The 18,094-nt window shown below is 44.0% G+C and overlaps 1 protein-coding gene across 2 annotated transcripts in view; it reads left to right on the forward strand.

The window, feature by feature from the left end:
- Positions 1–17,752, forward strand: part of PPP1R8 (protein phosphatase 1 regulatory subunit 8) — a 95,082-nt gene extending 77,330 nt beyond the window's left edge. For both annotated transcript variants that reach the window (XM_085647567.1, XM_085647568.1), the window contains 2 exons: positions 696–760; positions 16,460–17,752. In XM_085647567.1, coding sequence (XP_085503693.1) covers positions 696–760; positions 16,460–16,807 — 413 coding nt within the window. In that variant the 3' untranslated portion in view covers positions 16,808–17,752. The remainder of the gene's footprint in view (positions 1–695; positions 761–16,459) is intronic.
- The last annotated feature ends 342 nt before the right edge of the window (positions 17,753–18,094 follow it).

Consider the following 18,094-nt stretch of genomic DNA (forward strand, 5'->3'; position numbering starts at 1 on the left):
TAAAAACAAAAATAAACGATTTTAAAACAGGTGCCAAATCAAATGTGATACAAATGGAACCAATGTCTGAGCTCGTGTAAACATGGCCATAAGTTTGGTAAATATACATTTGCTGTTCTTCTGTTTTGCCACATGCCATTGAAGTGCATATTGCCATTCTATTCATGTTATTGAAGATGTTGACACATATAATATAGTATCAAACAGTAAAATGAATATCAGCTAGCTTGAATCTTGCACAAATGTACATATGTTGATGACCAGTAAAATATCCAAACAGTCATTGCCCTATTTGACAGGACAATGTAAGATTGTGAAGCCAATGTACATGTAAATCAACAAGGTTACAGAAATGAGTGGGTTACATAATCATCAACTGAAGGCACGTGTAGATCCAGCACAACAAGTATGACTTTTGGGTGATGTATAACAAGAATGAGCACATTTTAAAACTGCAGTTAATGAAATTACCCTGTTTGGATTTTCTCTTTGGTCTGTGAGTTAAGGGCGCTAGGTATCTGTATATTTGAGAGGCTTGTATGTTCTCCTCTTTAACTTATAATTCTGGGTAAAAGCCATGTAAGTGAATATCTTAATTTAAATAAGTTGAAGTTCTTGTATCACGATATCAATAATATCTACATTTAGTAGTCCTGTTCTGTAAATTCTAAATAGTATTTTCTTTCTCTTTGCAGAGGATGTTGATCCATCAGTTGGTCGGTTCCGAAATATGATCCAGACAGCTGTAGTGCCAGTGAAGGTACAACGCTTAAACGAAATGTTTAACCAATATTGGTTTTCAGTGGCAGTGAGCCTTTGCAGCTGTCGTGCCTCCAGTGTTTGCGATCAAAGAAAACAATTGAAAGCATTTAATGTGGAGTAACCGTTTCGTCGTAGCCTACTCTTGCCTTAGTTTTTCTTTTTTCTATTTTTTGGTTTTTTTTGCAGTGAACTTTCATACATGATGTTACATCAGTTATCTCATAGAAGAAAGGGCAACCCAGTATTCCCTTGGGGGCTTGGGTAGATAATAAAACAATCAATAAACAGGACCCACAAAGGATTTGTTTATACAAAATGATTGATGATTTAGAACATTTTAAAATGTCAATTTGACATCCATACATCACTGCGAATGTATTTTTTAAAAACAATATTACTCTTCAAGCGAAAATAATTTAGTGGCAGGTGTAGTTGTCGGATAATACCCCCTCTTTAGGCTTAAGCAGCCAATGGTACAAGAAGCGACAACCCCACAGTGACAATTCTCCCTTTTGGAGCATGGCCAGGGGAAAGAGGCCTGACCCCAAAAGAGTCTGGCTGCTTGAGCAGGTGACTCTAAGGACACGCAACACTTATTATGTGGGCGGAGCAATAGGTTTCTTCCAGGAATGGAGGGCAGTCCCCTCTGACAAGTGAGTACATGGCATTATGCAACATGACTATTGCATCAAACTCTTAAGAGAACCACAAACACTAAAGGCAGTGCCACTGGAATCATGTGCCAAGGGAGCACCAAATTAAGCGGCACAGTGGACTAAATTATTTGGCAAGAAAAGGCAAAATATATGGCATAATGCAGCACATCTTTTGTTGGTATTACTTCATTAGTTTGTCATTTTAAGGTCTCGTGCCTAGTGTTACAGTGTGCTGCGAGAGACCTCTTGTAGGGGGTTTCAAAACTCACCTAGGAATCTCACACGCTTGTGTGTGTGCTGTTCCTTTTGGCCCACGCTATTGTCCTTTGCGTGCGTCTTTTTATAAAAGACAGCACGCAATTGGCCAAAGGCGGGCACATTGCTCCACCCATGGCCTATTGGTGTCTATTACGCGCACCGCTGCCATGTGGTTTCAATTATCGTGCCCAGACACGGGCGCGATAATTGAAACCACATGGCTCGCTGTGACACGCGCACCACTCGTTTTTGTTTACAACTGTTTGGATGTTACCACAAAAGCTCAGCAATTTTCTTAAAAGCCTGATTAAGTCACCAATGTAACCTGCGAAACAGAGATGCATATGTGCTACCTCACACTGTTGTGAGAGTTTATTCCTAGTTCTATTTGCTACCGGAATGTGGTGTTGGCAGGAACTAATACATTTTTATTGATGTACACGTCAATGTAAAGCACTGCGACACTGGCAACAACTTTGGTCGAGCTATACAAAGCTTCAAAGTGATTATTAAGGCATCTTAGGTATTTGTGAGTGATGATGGAAATAAGAGGTTCCATTCGGAGAAGTGTACCCCCATCCCCACAGTCGCCACAAAACAATTGTAAATTTACTCCTGTGTGAGTACTCCTACGTTTTAAGAAAAAATCTATTACTTTATGAATTCTAAATGAACTCCACTGGTAGTCAAGAAAATCTAAGACACTTGTAGTTTCAAGGATATGTAAGTATATCTGCATGTTGATTTGTGACGTGTACAATTTCAAGGGTACACTCAACGCAAATGTGCATATCCACATCCATTTATTGGCACCGCGAAAAGAAAATATTTTCCTCTAACAAAAAACTGTTTACCTTCCATCGCAAACAACTATGATAAAGTGCCTGTGACTCTTTTCCGCCATAGAAATACATTTACTCTTGTACGGGGGTTACATTTGTTCGCATTATGCTAAATGCAAACGGTGGTTGAATAAACACAAATTTACCAGCTTTTGGATATCCACCAACTTTTCCTGGTTGACCCACCCAGAAAAGTCAACAAACCATTCCTTTAACTATGAATTTACAACTTATAACAAGCAAAAAAAATAAAAATCTGCCATTCCTGATTTGGGAACGCAAGTTCAATTAGACAGATGTTTTCTTTGGTTTGTGCACAAATTAGTTTATAAAGCAGGCCCTAGAATCATTTTTATTAACTTTTATGTACAGAACTTAAGCCCCACACTTCCCTCAACGATCAGAGCAAAAATCAATCTTAACATTTGATTAAAAATGTTATTCTGGGTTTATCTCCTGAAAGCGCAAGTACACCCATCTTAGCATATAGGTGTTTTGGGCTGATACATCTGATCAGGATGTTCATGTAAACTATTCACATAAGTGCATAACTCCTATCGTGTTTGGTTCAAATCCGAGTGGATATTTGCTCAGCCTGATAGCCTCGCGTCCGTTTTTAGTAGTGTATGCCGCAAAGGTGGACATGGAAACATCTGATCAGACTTAAATGCTAGGACAAGGAGCACAGACTTCGCCAAAGACGCTTTTTGCCGCACCGGTGCATACAAATGCCAGCACTACCGAATCTGACAGGATTTTTTCTAACACGTTCCTTGCCTCCCGAGGATCTAAAACTTCTATTTCCCGTGCTTTGCTTTCGACTGGCCAACAGTCAATCGGGATGCTAGTTTATAATGATTGACAGACTGAGGGAGAGTTTGAGGGTTTGGACTTCTACCCCGTGAAACATGTCATAGGAAAATATAACCCACCCCGGAAAAGTAATCTCACTCTGCCTGGAAGAAACCGCCCTCTCTGATGCCCCGTAAAAGAACGCACCACAAAGGATTGGCGTGCCGCACGCGAGCCGCTACTCCAGGCTCTGCGCAGACAGTGGTCCACCGCGATCTTGTGTGGTGTTGAAGGGAACGGCTGACAGCCGGCACGGCCTCCGGCACCAGCGAAGGGAGCTGCGCCTTCTAGATAAGGCGAGGGCAGCTTTCAGACGCAGCACAGCAGAGGACACAGCATGGTTAGGTTAGTGACGGAAGCCCTCCTTGACAGACACACAAAGATGACAATAAGCTCTTGGTCGCTAGGATGCTGAGGGGAGCGATAAGGTTGGTGGGAGAGGACAGGGTTTTTTGTGTGCCGATTTCTAGTTGGCAGGCGGCAACACTATGTATCCGTTTGCGTCCAAAACCAGGTTTAGATCATGAATAAAGAAGCATGGCGCTGGGGGCCACAATTCACCACATGGCAAATGAATGTGGGTGGACTATGGGAGACTCGAGGGCCCTTCATCGCGTTCTGCAGGGGAGGAGGTGGGGGATGCGGTCGGAAGAGCACTGAACACAGCAATAGGTTTACACCTATTAATAGCCAGTAGGTGTCAGCGGATGAGGGTGTGAGGGGGGCGTTGTCAGGCTTCTGTACTGACAGTTATTGCCAGTTGTAGATAGAGGCTACAGTCACTGGCGCAGTACTAGCAGCACTGTGCCAGCTTGTTTCCTATATGAGCACATGTGGGAGCCCCCTTGGGGGTGTTGCCCACGACTTAAGTGTGTTACTCCCTATCAGAGTACTTGGCTCTGCTGGATAAGAGATCTACCCAAAAGATATTGCTTTTCAGGTGGGTGACTACCGTCTCCATATCCAGAAACTGGGTCGTGGATATGATGGGACACATATCATTTGAACTATCAGTTGCATCAGTGGATAAGTCTGAAGGGAGAGAGACAAGCAAGGGAATGTGGAGGTTTTTAAAACTGACCAACTGACTTCAATCAGGGATTCGTTAAGCGTGCTACTCACCCGTGAGGGTCTCCAGGCGCGGTGGTGGCAGCTCCGGTCAGTCGAAGAGCCATGTCTTAAGGGTCTTCCTTAAGATGTGCAGGGTGGAGGTGTGTCTGATATTGATCGGGAGCTCGTTCCAGGTCTTGGCCGCGATGTAGGAGAAGGTTCTGCCGTCTGTTCTTCCTCTGCGGATGCGCGGGGTTCCCTCGTGGGCGAGGTTGGCTGATTGGAGGTTTCTCTTGGGTACGCGGAAGGAGATTCTCTAGTTGAGGTATTGGGGGCTGGTGGTCATGTGCGCGTTGGGTGGTATGGCTAACAAGCATTTGCAATGCAATAGGTCTTGCATCTACGCGAGTTTCAGCTATTGGCATTGTAAATGACAATGCCTTTTATTTATGTTTTAAAAACACAAAAATAAAAGTCAGTCTCATTTGCAATGTCAATAGCTCAAACTCTCGTATATGCGAGACCTATTGCAAATGTTTGTTACGCATGGTACCACTCTTTGGGAAAAGATTTCACCTCATTAGTACCGATTTTAATAAGCAAATACATAAATAGGTAACTGAAACAAGACCAGTTAACCTTTGCCGAAGGGTCTCCCAACTCACAAAAACATCTTGACGTTCTTAGTAACTTTAGATCTGTTTGAGCTAGAAATACATTTTTGGGTTAAAATCTGCAGGTTATGCAGCAGATGATGGATTGTGGCAAATACGCCAATTCCTTAATTATGCAAAAAAAAGATTAAAAAGCCACATCCGCAGAATCTCATAATTACAGTGGCCTTGACTAAAGGCAAAAAAAGCAACTGAAACCAAAAAACGAACAAAATCACTTTTAGCAAGAGGTGGAAGAACACCTGCGAAAAAAAACAATAGAGAAGGTACCAGAAGAAGACCCACGAGTGACTCAATTTAATGTACTTTGTTGTACCAAAACTGGGCCAAACACTGAGCTAGATTCTGGACTGCTGGTTCTTGAACAAGGTCCATTCTGGACCACTGGTTCTTGAACAAGGTCCAAAACTTTTAAGATGATGCTTCAGGAGGCCATTCTGTAGTTGTGGAAGGAATAATTGGTGACAATAAACGTCCGACTCCTATCTGCATGTGTCAATGAATACCAAGCACAAGAATGTCCTTTGATGTTTTGTGAACAGGGTACACTATCAGTTCAAGGTACTCCCATTTAGGATAAATCAGCATCCAGGGGGTTTAGCAAATGTTTGTTTGGCCATAGCAGCAGCACATTTGAGAAGGCAAGGAATACATGTGTACCCCAACCTAGACAATTGGCTGATAAACACTATCTAGTTCAGACAATGTCAAAGGAGCATTAACACAGTCTTACATACTGGAGTTTTCACTGAACTTGGAGAACACTTACGCCAATACCAGAGAGGTAAGACTTTTCTAGGAGCAAGACTCAAATCCAGGGAATCCAAAACATTCCCTACAACCAAAAGGGCAGTGGCGTTGACAGAGCAAACTCTCCTCTACCAACAGGGATAATCAGACAGTTGGGAAATTGAGACCTGATGGCCACATGTGTTCCGCTAATTGTCCCTGCCTGGCTCCACATGAGACCAATTCAGGAGTGGTGACAGAACCAATAGTTACAGGCATACTTGCACGCAACTGGAAGAGGGGAAGCTCTGATGGTGTCTAGAAAAAGGGTACAGAATGAGATAGCATGATGAAATTTGGACAACATAGCTGTAGAACAGCCTTTCATACACTCATCTCCCTCGGTGACAGTCGCCACAAATGCATCCCACATGGGGTGCAGACCACACATAGGAAATCTGAACAGCATGGGTCTGTGAAACTCGATGGATCCTATTGAACTCATAAATGTGTTGGAACTGAAGAGAGTTTTCCTGGCACTAAAGCCTATTTATGCACAGGTAAAATGGAAAACAGTACTAATCCAGACAGGTGACATGACTTTATTTTACCTGAACAAATCTGGATGGGCAAGGTCATATGTACTGTCCCTGTTGGCCCAAGACATTTGGAAATGGGCTATTCACATAACCCTAATAGCGAGGCACCTACCATGCATACAAAATGTAGAGGAAAACAGTCAAATCAGGCAAGGAAGTGACTCTCACAAGTGGGGATTAAAACAACAAATACTAAGTGTTTTAGTCCTGTTTGCAACTCCAGAAAATGCAAAATGCCAAGTCTTCGCCCCCAGGCACCCGCTACCACCGGTCCCTGGGGAAATGCCTGATCAATAGATTAGTCAGGGAAATTTGCATGCAGGTTTCTCACAATTCCATTGAATGAGTGCAAGCAGTCTTCCATGATATAGATTTTAACAGTACCACAATAGGCAAGACCAACATGGACCTAATGGAATTTTTTCAGCAAGACAAGATAAAGCTGCCAACCTCAGATATGTCAACACTTCAAAAGGAACATTTCTGCTGCCCAGAACCAGCCAGCTTTTGTGTGGTAGTCTGCCTTTGGAGGATTTAGTTTGGACATTTGGGACTCTTAAGAAAAAGCAGAAGATCTAGCACAAGATAGTTTTTGTACACAGTGGAAGATGTATGTCCACTGGTTCAACAAAGGGTTCGTGGGCAATAAAACAAGTCACTACTGTCATTTGATGCACAACTTCATGAACATCTTATCTTAACATCACTTAACGTCCACCTATCCGCAGTAGTGGCATACACAAGTGCACTCCTGCTGCTTCAAAGCACCAGTAATTATAAGATTTCTAGAGGGAGCAAAAAGGATAACACCACCCAGATCAACACCCACACCCATGTTGAATCTAAGCATGGTGCTTGCTCAGTAAATGAAAGAACCTGTCGAGCTAATGTACAAGGCATGATTCTAATCCTTAGCCAAAATAGCGTTATGTACAGACCGTGGTAGAAAGAGCCCTTCACACTAGACTACAAGAGGGCACTGATGTACTACCTGCAAGAAAGTAAACCAATCAGGAAAGGGAGTCAGTTCTGTGTTTCCTTTGTACCAGCAAGAAGAGGCTCACTGTTCACCAAAGGAATAATCACATAATGGATAGTACAGATAATCCGGACATGCTACAAAAAAGCAGGAGTAGAACTATAGAAGAAACTAAGAGCCCACTCCACTAGGAAACCAGCATTGGCATAGCCAATAGGTCTCGCCTTTGGGACCTTATAAGTGTTTAGCCATGCAAGAGTTGCATAACTAAATACTCATAAGGTCCCAAAAGCGAGACCTGTTGGCTATGCAAAGCGGCCGCGAAAGTGAAAGTGATCGCGATCACGATCAAACATCTAAGTGGCCGTGTGCGGCCGCGAAAGTGAAAGTAATCGCGGTAAAGCGCAGCGCGCGCGCACATGCACTGTAGCTCTAGGCTGTCCTGTTAGCACTTTTTGGGAGCCCTCTCAATAAGTCTCGCCAGACCAGCGCATGCGCTGGGTCAGGCGAGACCTAAAAAGGGCCAATCGTCTCAATTGTGAGTGATATTAGCAACATCTGAATGGTCATTCATAGTCCCCTTCACCAAACAGTACTGTGTGGGCCTTAAAATCAAGCACAGGTGTGACAGAAGGTATCCAAACATCTGTTTGCAAGCACAAGCTAATTTTACCTCCGCCTCCTAAGAGAGGAGGATACTGCTTCAAAACCACTGCACAATGAATGGTTTTGTTGTGAGGTTGACAAGGAAAGATCAGTTGGTAGATCTGTTTTCGTCTTTGGTCCCTGTGAAGTGCAGGGCATCGCCTGTTCGTTTATAGTCAAAGAAGGCACAGCAGGAACAATCATTGTGGTACCATATAAGCTGGGCCACTGGAATTCAGCGTTAGGGGAGGACCAAATCCTGTTTCAGGTTTGACTAAATTATGTGGCGTAATGCACATTTAGAAGCTGTGTAGCTTCCTTATTTTGTTATTTTTTGGATGTTAATACTCAATGGGCAAAGTCTATTCTCCATTAATATCAATATTGCCTATATACAGCATATACAGCAATCTAAATTTAAAAAGTGACCTTCCACTCATTTATTCATTTGAGCTAGAAGCACATTTTGTTTGTTAAAATTAGCAAATCATACCATTATATGCAGAAAAGGCCATAACCACAGTATCTCATCATTCCAGGGGCACTGCATGCAAGTCACAGGAGGTATTTGGTATTTTGAGTCGTTAGCACTTGATTTGCCAGCCTCAGAGGTTAACTTGCAACCAAAATTTGCTTACCCTCAGGCTTCATTTGTGATATAGAATGTAAGAATGAAGATTGTGGGCTACCTGAGAAGCTTACCAATGTCACCCTGGCCTCTCTGAGGTGTGGCCGATGGCTGGGCTGTTTTACTGCATAGTTTACCAGAAATCTGATCCTTTAAATGCAAAGCTATTATGATGTCCCAAGGCTTTTCAAGGGAGTTTGCGTTAGTCAGCATCAGCCCTTCCAGCTCATCCAGCAGCCAAACCCACTTTTGTGGAACTGCAAGTGCAGAGATAAAGGAAAAGGTAGACCTGCCCAGCACCCCTACTTTTCTTCCTCTGCACCCTTTGGAAAGCTGCTTTACTTTTCCTTTACGGTAGAGGAAAGGTGTTTTTCTTTTTGAAGGCATATAAGGCCAATACATCAGACAAGTAGGTCTTTCAGATCATAGAAAGGGAGGATTCCCTTCCAACAGGCACCTAACCTGCCACAACCTGATACTCCTTTCTCCACAGTCCTTTCCTTCGGCGGGTCTCCCAATTCTGCAACAGGGTGTGGTGGCCTTGTTGCAAAAAGGAGCTGTGGAATTCGTCTCAGAGCAGAAAATTGGGATGTTCTGCTTGGTTCAGCAAGCTAAGACTGGGTAGTGTCCCTCAACTTGCAGAATGTTTCTGTTTACATAACAATCCTGCACAGGCGGTACCTGCAACGTGTGGTAGGGCCAACTCACTACTAGTTTGTGGTCCGCCAATTCGGTCTAACATCAGCATTCAGGGTGTGCAAAAAAGTGATGGTGGTTGCTGCACATCTGTGCAGGTCGGGACCTCTGTTCCCACACCGCGACGATTCACTTCTCAAGGCAGGCTCGCTGCAACTTGTCTGACCACTTGAAGGTCACAGTGTCCTTGCTATTTGTCTAGGGCTTTTCCCTCCTTGTGCCCAGGTCTCACCAAGAGCCTTCTTAGCGCCCCCCCGTCACTGGGCCTGTACTAAGCACTGCATCTTTGGGGATTCTGTTTTTTCAGTGGTGTGTTCCAGTCGTGACCATTCTCCGCTTGCTAGGTCTGCTGGGTTCCTTCACGTACACTGGTGCAGAAGGGATCTCCAATGGGACTTGCATTTTTTCTGCACAGTTGCTATTCGACCAAAGTGTTTCTGAAAAAGACAGAGCTTATTCCATCAAGTAGTATTAAAGTGCGGGAAACAAGTGCACCTAAAAGCAAGACTTACCTGATTTGGGGAAATACTCCTGTTGCTACTGCACATGCTGGAAAAAACAAATATTGGAATGGAGAATGCCTTGGTAGCAGGTGAGGTAAAAGTCATGTGAAGTGTGAATCTGTATTCCAACCACTTGTGTTAGACTGAAAACAAGGCATGCCAGATCTATATTATCTTGTGAATATCTTTTTATTTTACTCTCCAATTTAAAATGAATGTATTGTGTATTTTGCTCAAAGATTAACAGCATTATTGCAAGTCTCCAAGTAATTTATACTTTTATACATTTCTTGAAAATGTTTTGTGTTAATACCAAAATAGTGTAGTCTTTGTGCTTAGATTTGGACTTTGCTTATACTGTTGTAACTGCTTTTTGCATATAAGCTAGCATATGTGTGTGTGTGTGTGTGTATATATATATGTTCGAGGCATATGAGCTGCAGATCACATACTTAGGATAGGATCGCCATCTGGTGTTGGGCTCGGATGCTTGCAGGTTGTGGTTGTCTTCGGAAGAAGTCTTTTGGTCACGAGATAGGTGACTCCTCCCTTGGACTACAGTGCGCATGGGCATCCACTCCATCCTCAGATTGTTTTTTTCTGCCATTGGGTTCGGATGAAACTTTTCCACTCCGGTAGAAAACTTCTAAACCAAGCTTTTCGAAGCGAAAAACCTTTATAATTTTCATCGATACACCTTTACTCGACATCAAATTCATCGGGCCGGTTCCGGATGTTGACGCGGGCGATTAAACCTATCCGCGCCGTGAGGCCTGTGGCTCATGGAAAGGACGCCGTTTAAAAAAATGCCCCCAATGTGGAGCAAAATTCCCGCACAGTGACCATCACAAGGTCTACAACCTGTGCCGGTCGCCGGAACACGACTAGTCCAGCTGTCCAGCCTGCGCCGCATTCCGATCCAAGAAGACCATTCGGGATCGGAGAGCTCGACGACATATCATGGCACCCAGACCACCTCCGGAACCAGAGGACATCTTTAATGAGGGCCCGATGTCCCGGAAGAAGAATCCGAGGAACTTCACATTATATCAGAAGCAGACTACTCCGACGACCCCATTACTCCGGGGTAACGCGTGAGTACCGATGCCCCTACCCCAACCTCTCCAAAAAAGGCATTGGTCAAGAGTTTGCCAGCTGGCCCCAGTCGCGACCGAAAACAACCTTCAGAAGCCCCGCCTTCAGGCTCGGCTCTGAAGAAATACAAGCCTTCAGGTGGCTCCGGCCCGAGCAAACCTATTATTGTACCCCCAACACCTTCGGCACCGAAGACACAAGACCTCTCGGCACCAAAGCCGGCTCCGGCACCTTTGGCACCGAAACCATCGAGGCCTGTAGACAAGCCGGCACCGAAAGCTCCCAAGCTTAAAGACTCCATTTCGGCACCGAAAACTTCATCGGCACCGAAAACTTCATCGGCACCGAAACCTTCATCGGCACCGAAACCCTCATCGGTACCGAAACAACCGCCTAAGTTCTATACTACACCTCCTAAAGACTCTTCCGATCACCCAAAACATAGATCGGAACCGAAAAAATCGGCGCCAAAGTCTGTTCCTGAAGACCAAGAACTTTTCCACCCAGATCCAACGCAAAAAAGGATCTATATTAATCCAAAAACTGGACATGTCACTGCTGTGCCATGTAAGAAAAGGAAGCTAGACACAACACCTTCTCCAGCTCCTGTAAAGAAGAAGGACTCAGCCACTTCACCCATTCCTCCTTACTCTCCTGTACGACCTCTTACCCCACCCCCCTGCCTCCACCACCATTACCTCCACCATCTCCTTCACATACACCACCTCCACAGGATGATGATGATGACCTAGGGGGAGGGGTTGATCTGGATGATCTTAATGATCCTAATGATCCTTTCACAAATCCGGATATTGTACCATTGGACGACTGGGCTTACCCTCTGCCTGATGTACCTGATCCTACTACATACCCTTCCAAACCCTCACCTCCAGATGACCACCTCGGGTTTGGACAACTAGTACACAGAGCAGCACTTTACCATGACGTCTCCGATGCACCCGAGGAAGACTTCCTTTTAGACACTTTTCAGCAGTCTCAGAAATCAGTTCAAATTTTACCTAGGATTAAAGGGGTCATAAAACACGCCACAGAAGTTTTTAAGGACCCCGTACGGGGCAGGGTACTTAACCCTCGAATTGAGAAAAAATATAGACCTGCCCCAGAAGATCCTTCTTATATTAAAGGACAGCTCCCTCTGGATTCCTTGGTGGTTTCCAACGCACGAAAGCGGGCTAACTTCCAAACAGGATATACACCGCCCCCAGACAAAGAATCCAAACTATTAGAAGCCTCGGGCAAAAGAGTAGCAGCACAAGCAGCTAACCGTTGGCGTATTGCCAACACACAAGCCCTATTGGCACGCTATGATAGGTCTCACTATGATCAGTTAGAAGATCTCATACAACACCTACCAGACCAATACAAGACCCAGGCAAATGACCTTATACAAGAGGGAAAGCTCATTTCAAATGCCTCAATTAAATGTGAACTTGATGCTGCAGACACTGCCTCTAGAGCAATCAATACAAGCTTACTTCTTAGACGCCATTCATGGCTACGTATTTCAGGCTTTAAGTCAGAGGTACAAAGTACCATACTTAGCCAACCATTTAACCAAGAGCAACTGTTTGGACCAGCAGTAGATACTGCACTTGAAAAAATGAAGAAAGACACCGAGACTGCTAAGTCCATGGGAGCATTGCAGTCTTCACAGCCACGTGGCTCCTTTCAACGCTCCTTCTCTAGAGGAGCATCCCAAAATATTGGAGCAGACCCCTCCTCCACGTTCAAACCCTCTACACAAACATCCCCCAATAGAGGATATTTTAGAGGAGGATATAGGGGAAACAAAACCAAGGGACGAGGTCGAGGCAATACCAACACTCGTACCTCCCCCGCCACTAAACCGTGACTTTCCTCCACTCCCCCCAGACCATTTCACTCCAGTCGGGGGAAGACTCAAACAGTTCCTACCTGTCTGGAATTCCATTACAACAGACAAGTGTGTAAGACAAATTATCCAGTATGGTTACTGCCTGGAACTCACAAATACCCCCCCACATATACCACCCAAACAGCGTCCCATGTCGCCAGACCATCTTACACTCCTCAAGCAAGAGGTTCTCTCCTTGCTTCAAAAACACGCAATAGAGCCAGTTCCCTTCCAACATTAGGGCACAGGGGTATACTCTCTATACTTCCTAATCCCCAAGAAGGACGAGACGTTAAGACCCATACTCGACCTCAGACTCCTAAATCGGTACATACAATCAGATCATTTTCATATGATCACTCTTTAACAAGTGCTTCCACTATTACAGAAAGGCGATTTCCTTGCCACACTAGATCTCAAGGATGCCTATTTTCACATTCCCATGCATCCTGCTCACAGGAAATATCTAAGATTCCTGGTAGACGGGCAGCACTATCAGTTTACTGTCCTCCCGTTCGGAGTGACAACTGCGGCCAGAGTATTCACCAAATGCCTAGCAGTAGTAGCAGCGCATCTCAGGAGACAACAAATTCATGTCTTCCCATATCTCGACGATTGGCTGATAAAAGCCAATTCATTCAACAAATGCGTTCTACACACTCACCAAACTATTCAACTTTTACACAACTTGGGATTCACCATCAACTATCCCAAATCTCAACTACAACCCTCCCACATACATCAATATCTGGGAGCTACCATAAATACCTCCAAGGCCATAGCTTATCCCAGCCCAGCCAGGATAGCCAATATACAAGCTCTCATCTTAAAATTTCAATCCCAACACTCTCTCCCAGCAAGAGTGTTCATGCAACTCATAGGCATGATGGCGTCATGCATCTTCATTGTGCCTTATGCATGACTTCAAATGCGTCCCTTGCAAGAATGTCTAGCACGTCAGTGGAACCAGGCTCCACGGACAACTTACGGATCTGGTGTTAGTGGACAGTCGCTCATATCGCTCACTAAAATGGTGGAACACCATAAACCTGTCCAAAGGGCGGCCGTTCTTAGAGCCTCTTCCACAGATAGTGCTGACAACCGACGCATCTCTCACAGGATGGGGAGCCCATCTCCTAGGACACACCACTCAGGGCAAATGGACCACTCAACAAAAAGTGCTCCATATCAATTACCTGGAACTACTGGCAGTGTTCCTAGCATTGAAATCATTCCAATTACATCTAAACAACAAAACTGTCCTCATCCGGACGGACAACATGACAGCCATGTATTACATACAGAAACAAGGAGGCACACATTCTCTCCAACTGTCCCAGCTCGCACAGAACATTTGGAGAGGGGCAATTCCCCAGAACATCTACCTGCTAGCAGAACACCTTCCAGGAGTTCACAATCAGATTGCCGATTTTGTTGAGTCGACAAACCCAACAGATCCACGAATGGGAATTACACCCACAAGTCCTACTCCCATTCTTCCAAAAATGGGGCCAACCAGACATAGACCTGTTCGCCACACACGAAAACGCAAAATGCCCAACCTTCGCCGCCAGGTTTCCCCACCCACAGTCGAAGGGCAATGCGATATGGATGAACTGGTCAGGCAGGTTTGCGTACGCTTTTCCGCCTCTCCCACTCATTCCCTTCGTGGTACGCAAGCTCAGGCAACAGTCTCTCAAGCGGATATTAGTAGCTCCCACATGGGCACGTCAACCCTGGTTCACAACACTACTGGAACTCGCTCTAGTTCCACACCAAAGACTGCGCCTCTCCCCGTCCTTATTAACCCAGAACCATGGAGAAATCAGACACCCCGATCCACATCAACTGAACCTAGCGATCTGGCTCCTGAAGTCCTAGAGTTCGGTTACCTCAACCTACCACCAGACTGCATGAATATTATAAAGGAGGCCAGACGGCCTACTACTAGATCCTGCTACGCTGCAAAATGGACAAGATTTGCCATTTACTGCAATAACAATGATATACGCCCACTGGATACATCCATCCAGAACATCATTTGCTACTTACTACACTTGCAAAGATGTAATTTAGCGTACTCATCCATACGTCTCCACCTAGCAGCATTAGCAGCCTACTGACAAAATCGACAACACTTGTCACTATTTAAAGTGCCTGCGATCAAAGCCTTCATGGAAGGTCTTAAAAGGATTATTCCTCCCAGATTACCACCCTCTCCAGTGTGGAATCTAAATATTGTTCTCACTAGGCTCATGGGTCCCCCATTTGAACCTCTGCATAAATGCGAACTACAATTCCTTACATGGAAAGTGGCTTTCCTTATTGCAATCACATCCTTTCGAAGGGTAAGTGAAATCCAGGCTTTAACCATACAAGAACCATTCCTACAACTACATCATAACAAAGTGGTTCTTAGAACAAATCAAAAGTCATTTCTCCATTCCATCTTAACCATCAGTCGAGCTACCAGTGTTGTTCCCAAATCCGGACTCGGTAGCTGAATCAGCTCTTCATACCTTAGATGTTAAAAGAGCCCTGCTGTATTACATTGACAGAACCAAATCTTTCCGCAAAACCAAACAATTGTTTGTTGCTTTCTCTCCACCACATAAAGGCAACCCCGTTTCCAAATCCGGGATAGCCAGGTGGATAGGTAAATGTATCCAAATATGTTACCAAAAAGCTAAACGCACTCTAACAGTTCCCCCTAGAGCGCACTCCACACGCAAAATAGGGGCTTCCATGGCATTCTTAGGGAACATTCCCTTAGAAGACATTTGTAAGGCAGCCACATGGTCTACAACACACACCTTCACTAAACATTACTGTGTTGATGTGCAAGCCAAACAACAAGCTTCTGTGGGTCAGGCTGTCCTCAAAACTTTATTCCAAACTGCTGCAACCGATACAGGTGACCACCGCTAGGGGAGACACTGCTGTATAGTCTATCCTAAGTGTGTGATCTGCAGCTCATATGCCTCGAACGGAATATGCTACTTACCAGTATGCATCTGTTCTTGGCATGTAGAGCTGCAGAGGCACAAACGCCCACCCACCTCCCCGGGACCTGTATCTGTTCCAGCATTGTCTTAATTAGACATTACACATGGACATCCTTTCTTTATTCTTACACACTCCATCGTTTCCCATCATGGCGAAAAACAATCTGAGGATGGAGTGGATGCCCATGCGCACTGTAGTCCAAGGGAGGAGTCGCCTATCTCGTGACCAAAAGACTTCTTCCGAAGACGACAACAACCTGCAAGCATCCGAGCCCAACACCAGATGGCGATCTTATCCTCAGTGTGTGGCTCTGCAGCTCTACATGCCAAGAACAGATGCATACTGGTAAGTAGCATATTCCATATATATATATATATATATATATATATATATATATATATATATATATATATATATATATATATATATCTTATTTAAATATGTTGCCTAATGATTACACTTGTTTGCATTTAAGCAAATTTGTTGCAACCGTTTAAGATGCAGTCTATTACTGTCTTCTTTTAAAAGAAAACTATCAGCATAGCTGTACTTTTTCCTTACACATTGCATTTTTATTTCTCCACAATTTAGAAGAAAAGAATGGATAGCCCTGGCTCACTGAGCTTGGATGATTCCGTTGGGAAGCGCATGCAGAATTTCCCATATACTGGCGGATTATATGGTGGACTTCCTCCCACTCATGGCGAGACAGGTGCACAGCCTCACAATGTGCATGGGACAGCACTGATAGGAGGCATGCCCTATCCCAACCTTGCTCCAGAGGTGGACTTAACTCCAGTCACGCCAGTGACTGTGAACCTAAACCCAACTCCAAACCCAGGAGTCTTCAATGCTGAAGCAGTCAATGAGCCCAAGAAAAAGAAGTATGCCAAGGAAGCTTGGCCGGGAAAAAAACCAACTCCTTCTTTACTCATTTAATATGGTGTAATTTTTTTATGGCAATGGCTGGAGCAGAGTTGAAGGACTAAGTCAGATATGAACTTGTTCAGCGTATTGTCTTTTAAAGTGTCTGTTGGTACCAAACGTCCCGAGGATCTTTATTTTTTTTCCTACTGTCAGTTGAAGATGGGTCTTCAAAAGTTTTCTACCATTATGTAATATATATATATATATATGTAAATACTTCCTGTCCTTTAAATTGTAAGCAGTTAGCATACTGTGAAATGTGGCTGCGATATCCTTGGTCTCTGAAGCCGTATGTGGTCAGTTGGTTTGATCCCAATAGTCTTTCCTGAATAGTAGTGTATTGTTTGGGGGGGAGGGGATATTGGGGAGGTAACCTTGCGCTTATGGTATTTGAAAATAGAGGAATCCTTTTTCCCCCAACATTAATTCACTAGCTTATTTACCAAACAGCCCTAAAACTGTTCACTTGAAGTGTGATTGTTACTAAATTTCGGACTAGCAAAGAAAGGCAACACACAGCTGTGCAAATGAGTTCTTCCACACTTCTGTTACCGTGTTGCATAGAGTTGAGCATTCATAATTCAGCTTGTTTTTTTTTTTTGTGTGGAATTCATTAGTCAAATGGGCTTCACCTACTTCTCAAAAACCAAATGTGGACAAGAAGTTCTTTGCGGTCCACTGAATTTGTAAAAGTCTAGAACATTGTTGGTTATATTTTGATATCAGCTGGAATTAAATATTCCCTCAATATTGATTGTGGACTTCCCATTTGTCTTGTATAATGAAGAGTGCTACAGATTTGTCACAACTGTTTTTAATGCTTTTGTAGTACAGACGTTAAATAGTTTAAAAAGAGGTTAGTGCAGGACCACCCACAATATTGTACATTGTGTTTAAATCCCAAATCTACAAATATATTTGTGATGTATAATGTATTAAATTAATTTACTAAAACAATAATGTTTGTTATCTTACATACAACATTTAGTGGTTTTAAATGGCGTGTGGGGATTTGCTTTTGAAGTGCTGTGTATTTCAAACTTAAAACTTCATAGCATATGTTGCTGTAGGTATACCTGCTTTGCATACTCCTGCCATCTAGTGTTGTGTCCTACACTACAAGGTGTATTTCTTCAAAAAAGTTTAGAGACACATGGTGGCGAGTGACTCTTCCCTTAACCCACAATGTGCATAGGCTTTGGCTCTCAGATGTTTTTTTTTTTTCTCGCCATCTGGTTTGGATGTGACAAATAATTGCTCAAATATCATCGCTGTTGCATGCTAAGACTTTGGGCCTCG

Source organism: Triturus cristatus, chromosome 3_2 (genome assembly GCF_964204655.1).
Source record: "Triturus cristatus chromosome 3_2, aTriCri1.1, whole genome shotgun sequence".
Lineage (NCBI taxonomy): Eukaryota > Metazoa > Chordata > Amphibia > Caudata > Salamandridae > Triturus > Triturus cristatus.